The 10,039-nt window shown below is 52.6% G+C and overlaps 2 protein-coding genes across 2 annotated transcripts in view; one reads left to right on the top strand and one right to left on the bottom strand.

The window, feature by feature from the left end:
• Positions 1-1,626, top strand: part of RPS8 (ribosomal protein S8) — a 5,323-nt gene extending 3,697 nt beyond the window's left edge. Inside the window, 1 exon segment of the mRNA XM_012648974.1 lies at positions 1,559-1,626. Within this exon segment, the coding sequence (XP_012504428.1) occupies positions 1,559-1,576 (18 nt within the window). The 3' untranslated portion in view covers positions 1,577-1,626.
• Positions 1,627-4,296: 2,670 nt separating this feature from the next.
• On the bottom strand, positions 4,297-8,557 carry BEST4 (bestrophin 4). The gene is made up of 9 exons (XM_012648973.1): positions 8,363-8,557; positions 8,180-8,274; positions 7,369-7,602; positions 6,956-7,110; positions 6,269-6,346; positions 5,783-5,980; positions 5,584-5,664; positions 5,345-5,499; positions 4,297-5,201 (listed from the first exon to the last, which is right to left on the bottom strand). Exons 1-9 carry the CDS (start codon positions 8,512-8,514, stop codon positions 4,925-4,927), a joined length of 1,425 nt encoding a protein of 474 aa, XP_012504427.1. The 5' UTR covers positions 8,515-8,557; the 3' UTR covers positions 4,297-4,924.
• Between the last annotated feature and the right edge of the window lie 1,482 nt (positions 8,558-10,039).

The raw sequence follows: 10,039 nt of genomic DNA, 5'->3' as shown, positions 1-10,039 counted from the left end.
CCCGCCGCATACACACAGTCCGTGTGCGGGGAGGTAACAAGAAATACCGTGCCCTGAGGCTGGACGTGGGGAACTTCTCCTGGGGCTCAGAGTGTGAGTGAGCCCCTTGAGCAGTGGGTGGGAAGGCACCTAAACCTTCCTAAGCTTCAGTAAGTGCTTTTAGCAGGAAGTCTATGGCCTTGACCAAGGTACTTGAAATTTCTTGCTGAAAAACCTTGAGGTACCTGGAGTTCTCTCTACCCAGACTGTCCTGCCCTGTTCTCTTAGCTCTGCAGCCTGAGGGGTTGGGGCTGATTCTAGAGGCTGTGTGGTAGCCAAACACTTCTAAAAAGATGAGCGTGTGGAAGACCAGCTGATGTTCTATAGCTGGGTAAAGGCTCAGAGTGTTTCTCCTTAAGGCCCTGCTAGGGGAGAATTGCCTGGGGAGGTGCAGCAAGATCGGGTGGCCTCTGGTTTATGTGACTTGATTCTGGATTTCCCCTGTGAGCAGGTTGTACTCGGAAAACAAGGATCATTGATGTTGTCTACAATGCGTCCAATAACGAGCTGGTCCGCACCAAGACCTTGGTGAAGAACTGCATCGTGCTTATTGACAGCACGCCGTACCGACAGTGGTACGAGTCCCACTATGCACTGCCCCTGGGCCGCAAGAAAGGGGCCAAGCTGGTGCGTGGTACTTCCCTATGGGGGGTGGATTGGGCAGCCTGAGTCCAGCCTTCTTATGATGAAAACTCAGTCCAGTTCTGCTACTGAAGGGAGAGAGATGAAAGCTTTTAATGCTGAGGAAGGCCAGTGTTGGGCTGTGGGGTTCAAGAATGACCTTCCCTGTGCTAATCCAACTATTTATTTCCCCTTTATTCAGACTCCTGAGGAAGAAGAAATTTTAAACAAAAAACGATCCAAAAAAATTCAGAAGAAATACGACGAAAGGAAAAAGAATGCCAAAATCAGCGGTCTTCTGGAGGAGCAGTTTCAGCAGGGCAAGCTTCTCGGTGAGAAGGCTGTTGTGTTAGGGGAGGTGGGGGTCAAAGATCGCGTGCCCTCTGCGTTTTTGCCTTGCCTCAGTTCATTGGACTGCCAGCCATGTGGTCTAGACGGTTCACCCAGAGAGTTTAACAACAGCAAAGTATAAGCACAAATGGGAACATCTGGTTACCCTACTAGTGTGAAGCTGAAATGGGAAGGGAATATTGGGTAGAAAAAGTCCATAGATACACACATGGAGCTTGGAGTTTTAAAAGTATTTTGGGACGTCCATGCCCATGCTGTGGAGCTGTCTCAGTGATGAAAACTTTGTCCAGTTCTGCTACTGACTTTAAGTGACGATAAAGTGTGTCTGAGGAGACAGCAGTGGGCTTCGTGCTTGCCCCCAGGTGTACCTGAGCCAACATAGACTCATAAGGGGATAGATAGGTTTGGATGGGGTCACTTTGTCATTTCACTAAGGACCATGTGTTCTCTTACAGCATGCATTGCGTCCCGACCGGGCCAGTGTGGCCGAGCAGATGGCTATGTGCTAGAGGGCAAGGAGCTGGAGTTCTACCTGAGGAAAATCAAGGCCCGGAAAGGCAAATAATTCCTCCTCTCTCCTGTCTTAGTTCATGTAATAAAGGTGTGTATTGTTCTATCTGCTGTGCTTGTGTTGTCTGAGTATTCGACTGTTTCTCTGTCCTCTGGTTCCCTGTCCTGAGCAAAACTGGTGGCTGCAACCACTTCCCTACCTCTGCCTCCTGCTGTCCACACAGGGTAAACCACACCACACTGTAGAGTCTCCACTGGTCACAACTCCATCTCCCTGAAGGCCTGGGCTGTGCCTTTCAATAGTGGCGGAACATTTCTCACCAGGTTTTAGTGGGAATAGGGATGTGGCAAGCAGCAGAGGCTATCAGAGGGGGTAGCAGCCCTGTGGCTCTGAATAACATTGGGATGCTAACTGAAGTGGGGTTTTGTTTCCTTCTGTTGTTAGGAAAATCAGTTAAGTTTTTAACCTGGATTCATGGATGGTCTGGAAACTTGCAATTGTGTTCAGAGTTCTTTACTCTGTTGCTGAGAGCATGTCATCCACCTATTTGCATGTTAGTATCCTGTCTGCTTTAGAGGTCTTTCTATAAAGTGCGTATATATATCTTTGTTTTCTCTTGAGCTCTATAATCTCCCTCACCACCCGAAATTTAAAATATTTAGGATTACCAGTGACTTAATGCATTGCTAAACCTGAGGATCAATTTTGTCCTCAACTTGCCCCATCAAACACTTTAGTTCAGATTTACTTGACATCTGTACTTGGATAGTATAGTAGGACTCTCAAAGGTCATCATGTTCAAAATGGATCTCTTATCTGCCCCTAACCCCCACGTTCCTCAGCTTTCTCAACTGCAGCAAATAGTCTTCATACAACACTGTTGTTCAGGCTGGAGTACAATGACATGTTCATAGTTAACTGCAGCCTGGGCCCAAGCAGCTGGAACTATAGGTGTGTGCCACCATGGCCAACTCTAGCTGATTTTTTTTTTTTTTTTAAGAGATAGGAGTCTTTGCTATGTTACCCAGGCTGGTCTCAAACTTCTGGCCTCAGATAATCCCACACCAGCCTCCTAGGTAGCTGGAATTACAGGAGTGAGCCACTATGCTAGGCTTAAATTGAAAATCTTGAGTCATCCCACCGTTATTCTTGCACTCCACATCTAATGTCACCGTATCTTGGTTCAACCTCCACAACATCATCTCTACTATTCTGGTCACTTTTTGGCCTGCATTACAGGCAGTAGCATCCTACTTTGAGTGCTTCTGTTAATCCCCAATGCAGTCCCAGCAATCAGAGTAATCATCTTTAAAAATCAGATTTTTGATGCAGCAGTTTCCCATCTCATAAATGAAAATCCTTACCAACTACTATGGAACTTGATGCGACCCAGTCCCCACTATGGCAACTCTTCGTCGACCACACAACCATCCTGACCCTACTGAATACACACATTCGTGTGCTACTACCCCTGTTGGGTACACTCTCCAAATATCCACATGGCTCATTCCCTTAAGGTCTTTGTCACCCTAGTGAGTTGTTACCTGATCACAACATTTAAATTGCAGTCACTCCCTCTATACTGTCTTATACTTTGCACACTTTTTTCTCCTTATTCCTTAACCCGACAAATTTTGCTCTCCTCCCATTGGAAAGTTACTGTAGGGAAACAAGAATATTTGTTTCCTGCTGTGTCCCCAGCACCTGGAAAAGTGTATGACAGTATACCAGGTACTCAAATATGTACAACATTAATTGATTGGGAAACAAGATTTTATCAAGTTTAAAGTTAATGGGAAATAAAAGTATATATATATTGATATGTATGTATCAATACATATATCGAGAGCCAAAGAAGTGCAAAATCCAAGTGGTTCATCAGCTTGACTAAATTGTTGACTTCTATGAATAGACCACTGGGAAAATTAATTAGGAGATCAATTCCCTCTGAGTACAAAAACTGCCCTAAGGATAAAAAAATAAATAGAAAACACCAACCTACCTGGTTTTCCCACCCAGTGCCAGTGTTTACTGACAACTATGTGTCTTAGAGCATAGCAAAGCAATGCTCAGCACTTAGCCTGTATCTTCTACAAGGCATCTATTTCTATTCTTCCTCCTCCCTCACTTCTACCTCTAATCTGTCAATAAGACCAGTGGGTCCTTTCTCTTTTAAATAAAAGTCTGGAATCCATCCACTCCCCATCTCCACTGCCTTTGCAGATGACCATTCTTGCCCTGGAACAAGGCTATCTTCCCCCTGTAAAACCTGCAAAAAACCTCAAATATCTTCTGAATGAATGGCTATCATTGTGGCATGCAGCTGTCTCCACACTTCCTCCTTTGTTCTGGCATTTGTTATTCTTTGGCCTTAAATTCAGTTTCGGCATTCACCAATTACTTCAGGTGGAGGCTGGAGCTTAGGCAGGAATCTTAAAGGAGCTCAATTTCACAGCTCCAGTCTAGAGCTGTTGGGGCTGTTCCACAAGGCCCCTCTCTTACCCTCAACTGAGTGCTCCAGTGCTGCAGGCCCACCACGGAGATGGACCTGTGCTTCCACCCGTAAACTGTCCTTTCTCCCGCTGTTTGGTTGGTGGGAATGGACTTTAGTGTTTGGACACTAAAGTCCAAACATTAAAGGTCATGGGTGGGTAGCATATGACTGTCATCACATATGAGTTTAATCAGCCTCAGGGCAGATTCCCAAGGCTTACTTCATTTTCATCCTACTATGTGCGTGCCAATTCAATTTTTAAACAATTACAGAAGTTAATAAATGAATATATTTTCATTGTAAACAAAAATTTGAACATTACAGCTAAAGCAAAAGTCCTCCAGCACACATACTGGCCCATTTTCTGAGGCAGGTTATCAGGGTAAGGTATATTATCCTTCCAAACATTTTTTAATGCATCAGTCTCAAGTTATGATCCCCGGACCAGCAGCACAGCATCACCTGGGAACTTGTTAGAAATGCAAATTATTGGGCTCCATCCCAAATCTAATGTCCCAGAAACGCTGGGAGTGGAGCCCAGCACCCTTTTGACCAGACCTTCGGTGGTGCTGATGCTCCCTCAAAGTAGAACCACTGGCCTAGCTCCCGGCTGCTGAGAAGCTAACCGTGCACCTGGGATCTTGTCCTTTGTGCCTGGTCTCATTTATCCTTCTAGCTTCACTTCCCGCAAGCGACCCATCCTACCTTCTCTCCCGCCAAAGTGGACACATTCCCACCCTGGCTCAGGCCCTTCCCGCCGTCTTCTCTTTTAAGGTCCGGGCTCAAGGCACACGGGGAAAGCCGCTGTAACAGCGCTGGCGGGCAGGACCGGGCACGGTGGGGAGGTGGCAGTGGGCGGAGGGAAGCGGGCGGGGTAACCCGGGACAGGCAGGCGGACGGGCAGCCCCTCAGGGCTTCAGGGCCTCGTCCCCGGACGCCGCCGCCTCCTCCTCCTCGATGCGGGCCGCGGCCTCGGGGTCTTCGCGCTCCTCGGCCCGGAAGCGCAGCAGATGCGGGGTCCGGGGGGCGCCTCGCGCGCGGCCGAAGTTCCGGAGGCTGATGGCGGGGGAGGGCGCCCCTGCGCCCAGGAAGCGGCCGAGCAGCGGGGTCTGCGCGGCGGGCGCGGGCCAAGGCGAAGCCGGGGACGCCTCCACCTGCAGGCTCTGCTCAGGGTCGTCGCTCATGCTGCGGGAGGGAGGGCGGGCTGAGCGAGACGCGGCTCCGTCCGGGGCGGGGCGCGGGGACCCACCGAGTCATTGGTGATCCAGGGGGTGGGAGGGGACCCGCGTCCGGCTCAAGTCTGGCCTTGACCAGCGCAGGCCACTCACCGCAGGTTGAAGGTGGAGCCCAGGAAGGAAGGCCGCAGCGACTCGGCCGCTGTGGCCACGGTGTAGGGTGGCTGCGGCTGGTCCTCGTCCCAGTACAAGTCCTTCTCGGCTGGGGGCAGGTTCTGGTACATGTCATCCACGGATAGCAGGGACACCTGGTAGCAGAGGAGCGGACAGCAGGTCACAAGGATCCTCCTCTCCACACCGGGGTTGAGAGCTGTCCCCCAACCCCTGCTCACCTGCAAGTTACGGTCTATGAGCTGATTGGTCTCAAAGTCATCATCATCCTCACCAAAGGGGTTGATGATCTGTTCGGCCACCTGAAGGTTTCAGAGACAGTATTTTCTAGGCTCAGAGCCCCACTTTGTCCCCAAAATTGGGGTGGACCCTGTGCTCACGTCTCTACAGAGCAGTTTGGCATGACTATGAAGTGCTCACCTTGAGCCAGCCAGCATAGAAGAAGAACTGCAGCAGAGTGGTGAGAGGCACGTACATGTCCAGGTCTCCTAAGGCGGGGGCAGCCTCCTGGTCTGGCTCCAGAGGCTCCTGAGGTTTGGTAGCGCCTCCCTCTGGCTCCACAAACTGGCGGCCAACCAGGGAGAGGGCAAAGAAGGAGTAGACAGCTATGGTCACCACCTGGAGAAGGAAGAGCCAGGCTCAGAGTGTGGCGCATTGGGAAAGGGAGAAAGGCTGAATCTGAGGATCTGTTGTGGGTCTGACAAGGATCAGGGTGTGGCAGCACCCTTGGGGACAGGGCCATCTTGGTGGGGGTGGAGGGAGGCTCTGAGGATGAATCTGTGGCTGTTCAGCGCCTCAGGGACCTGAACTGGGCAGACAAGTACCATCTCTAATTCTTCTCAGCATTTCACACACAGCACAGGACATACGGTAGGCACTGGGACCGGGGAGGTGGGAAGCAGTTACTTGGGTGTAGACGAGGGGGATGCTGATCCAATCGTAGTGGAACAGCATGCTGCACTTGGCACGGTACTTGTTCAGCTCCTGGTGAAACAACAGGAAGAGGAAGTCACTGGAGGTGAGCAAGGAAGAATGAGAAGAGAACAGGGAAGCCCAGCACAAACTAGGCCTGGGCCAGGCCTGGAGGCTCAGTCTCTTTCTACTCTCAGAGGTGTTATCAGGCTGGGGTGCCTGTGATGGGAAGCAGGTTAGCAAAGGAGTTGCAAGCACAGACCCTGGAATGCCACTAACTAGCTGTGTAACTTAGGCAAATTTCTTTTCCACTCTGTGCCTCAGTTTCCTCATCTGTGAAATGGGGATGATAATAACAGTACCTATCTCAAGGATTTTGTAAGGGTTAAATGAATTTGGCTTTTTTTATTTTTGCTTTTGTTTTTGAGACAGGGTCCCCTGTGTTGCCCAGGCTGGTCTCCAACTCCTAGGCTCAAGTGATCCTCTGCCTTGGCCTCCAGAGTAGCTGGGACTGCAGGCATGGGCCACTGCACCCAGTTTGAATGAGTTAATATAGGTACAGTGCTTCCAAAAGTGAAGGGTACATAGTTGGAGCCATATAAGTGCTAAGTACTAAAATTATTATCCTCCTGCAAAGCTAGAGAAAGGAGGGCAGGTGGGTCTGGTCTCAGGCTGACTCACTTCCAGAAGTAGACAGAGAGCTATGTCATCACGGATACGCCCATCCCTCCGGGCCTGGGCCGCCAAGTTGGTGAACCAGACGCAGGGCACCCAGTACTTGTTGAAGTCGGATTTCAGGCTCTCAAACTTTTTCCTCTCTTCCTGGGACATGAAACCTGCGGGGGTAAAGTGGGAGGTGTGTGGATGCATCCTCCGCCGCCAGGGCCAGCTGCTGTTCCACCAGATGGCAGCCCTCCCTCGCATCCGCTGGCGGCCCAGGACTGGGGGGTCCTGTTCCGGGATCCCGGAGCTCTCCTAGGAGGTCAGACATCGGCTTCCCCGGAGGACCCTGCCCCCGCGCTCCCCCAGCGTGGCATCGGCACCTACACCCGGCGATGGGCCAGGCCCCCAGAGGCTCCCCTTGGGCCGCGCACCTGCGTCCACCACGTGCTCCATGGTGGGGAAACGCTTGAGCACGCGCGTGCTGACCGAGCGCAGCACCAGCACGGACGCCAGGTTGGCGTAGCGCATGAGGGTGCGGCGCAGCAGGCGGCCCCGCTGGTCCGCGCCGTGGACGCTGGCCGAAATGACGCACATCAGCTGGTCGGGCAGCGGGATGCTTGTGTACTGGGACCACCAGCGGTTCACCACCAGCGTCACGTAGAAACCTGGTGGCCGCCATGGGTAGAGGGGCCAGGAAGGAGCATGGAGGACCCGGGAGTCAGAGTGCCCTGTGTCCCCCAGCCAAGGGCCCGGTCCAGGCCAGGTTGAACTATGGCAGGAGGAAGGACACATTCGGCTCCAGCGCCCTGCCTCTTCCTCTGTTCCCACTGCCCTGCTGTGCCAGGTCGGACCCCAAGGAAAGAGAAGTACACAACTTCCTCTGGCAGAGGGGAAGTGGGAGTTCAAAGCCAGGTAATGGTTAACTCCGAGATCTGCTTCTTTTGAGAGTGGAGAGGGTACTGTCCCCTCTCTTCAGCTCCCCTCCAGTGCCCAGAGTGAGGTTGTGAGACCAGCAGGTGTCTTGTGCCTTGTTGGGAGTGAGGGTTCAACAAGTGATAGGCAGGGCCTACCCCTCCCAAAATCCTGCTCTCAGCACCCAGCTCCTGTGCCTGCTCTGGTCTGGTCAGCCTCCAGGCTGTGCTGCTCTGCTGGGTAATTCTGACCCTCAGAGCTGTCAACTCAACCCAAAGGTCAGGGAAGACGGCAAGGAGGATACCAAGGGGAACTAGAAGGAGCCCTCACCCAACACAAAGGATAAGGGGATGAGGTCCGCAGAGCGGTTGCAGTACCGGGCCACCTGGGCATACACATGCCTCTGCTCCTGGGTCAGCAGCAGCCTGGGGAAGGTCAGGTGTAGGTGGGGTTAGAGAGAGGTGGGCAGCCCAGCCCCCCACAGGCCAGCCCTGAGACAGACCCTGCCCTCACCGGTAGGTGATGCTGAGCACAGCATACAGGGCCACGAAGAGGAGGAACTCCTTGTAGAGGAGCTTGTAGATGCTGCCCCTCCAGCGCAGAAGCAGGCTGGAGAAGCCTCCGAAGCGGGCCTCCGCCACTTTCAGGGTATATGAAACCGTCATGGTGCTGGGGGCCTGGGGCAGGAGGTCACAAGAGCTGCCCCCAGAGCTGTCTCTCTCTTTAGCTTGCCTTCCCATCACCACGCTTAGTTCCCCAAGCAACCTCCCTTCAATTCTGGTCACATACCCCAGCCTTCACCCTGTGTCAGTAGATAAGGGGGTTGGAAGCTGCAGAGCAGAAAAGCACACCCCCATCTCCTGCAGAGCCCATAGTACGTGCGTGAAGCTAGGGTGGAGCTGGGCAACGTGGGGCTGAGATCTGTGCCCTTCATGCATGAGCCTTGCCCAGGCTCCTCTTCAGCCTGCAGGGCTGGGGATAGCCAGGTCCTGAACTGCTAAGGACGAGAGACCCAACTCCAGCCCAGACCCACCAATATTCCTTGGGACTTTGCTCTGGAGGCTGATTATGTAGTCTCTAAAGGCCCAGGGTACTGTCACCCCCACCCCATTCCTGCCTACCTGCTCTGGGCAGCAGTCTGTGCTGAGGGAGAACTGGGCTGGGCTTCACCCTCACACACTTAAATACCTTCTGGGTCCATAAAGTTAGGCTGGACTAAGGCCATCATTGATGGATTGAGGCTGTCACCCAGCTTCTCCTGGTGCTGGGAACTGGATGTGTGTCCCTACCCCTGCAGGGCTAGGCTGGCCTTTGAGTGGCAGAAGTGCCACTTGCACCAACTCCACAGCTTACACAGACAACACCATGTCCTTCAAGCCAGGGTGATAGGGATTACTGTCCCAGGCTTCAGGTGAGAAGACAGATGTGTGATAAACTGTTGCAGTAATACCAGCTGCTGATCACAGAGCACTGACTAAGTGACAGGCACTGTGCCAAGGGCACTACTGTGTCATCCTCCCATGGAATCCTCATCACAACCCCATGAGGTAGGAATCATCTCCATTTCATAGTTGAGGCACCAAGAGATAAATGACTTGCCCATGGTCACACAGCTAGGACCTGTGGGAGGCAGGACCCAAAGCCAGAGCTGATAGACTTCAAGGCTGGAAGTGGCTCAACTGGGTTGAGACAAGGGCTTCAGCTCCAGGACCATGGTCCTGTGCACTGGCCACACTGCCAACCTTCTAGTCCAGGCTCTGGGGGTCTTGGCCAGGCCCTTCCTCATCCCCATGCCACAGGGCTGATGGCACGGATCCGGGAGTTCAGGCCCAGGAATGCAAGTCCCTGTAAGCCCTATGTCCAGCATCCTGACTAGGGTTGCCCAGGCTTTGAGTGGCCACTTCCACCTCTGGGCCTCAGTTTCTTCATCTGTCAGCCAGAGGAAATAATACCTAAGGCACTGATAGAGTTAGAAATAGAACCTCAGAGCAGGCAGGAAATTGGGTAGTTCACTTACCCTCCTAGCGCTTACCAATTTTGGGAGCGGTGGTCCCACCTCTGACCTTTCTTGGGAAGCTCCGCCCCCACGCTGTTAGCTGGTTCTTACCCACAAGTCTTATCTAAAGAGAGGATGTGTGGGCAGGTGGTTATGAGCATGGGCTTGGGAGTCAGACAGACATGGATGTGAAT

The sequence above is a fragment of the Propithecus coquereli genome, unplaced genomic scaffold (assembly GCF_000956105.1).
Source record: "Propithecus coquereli isolate 6110/MARCELLA unplaced genomic scaffold, Pcoq_1.0 Scaffold299, whole genome shotgun sequence".
Taxonomy (NCBI): domain Eukaryota; kingdom Metazoa; phylum Chordata; class Mammalia; order Primates; family Indriidae; genus Propithecus; species Propithecus coquereli.
Note: the sequence above shows the minus strand (reverse complement) of the source record. Positions and strands in the feature narration are given on the sequence as shown.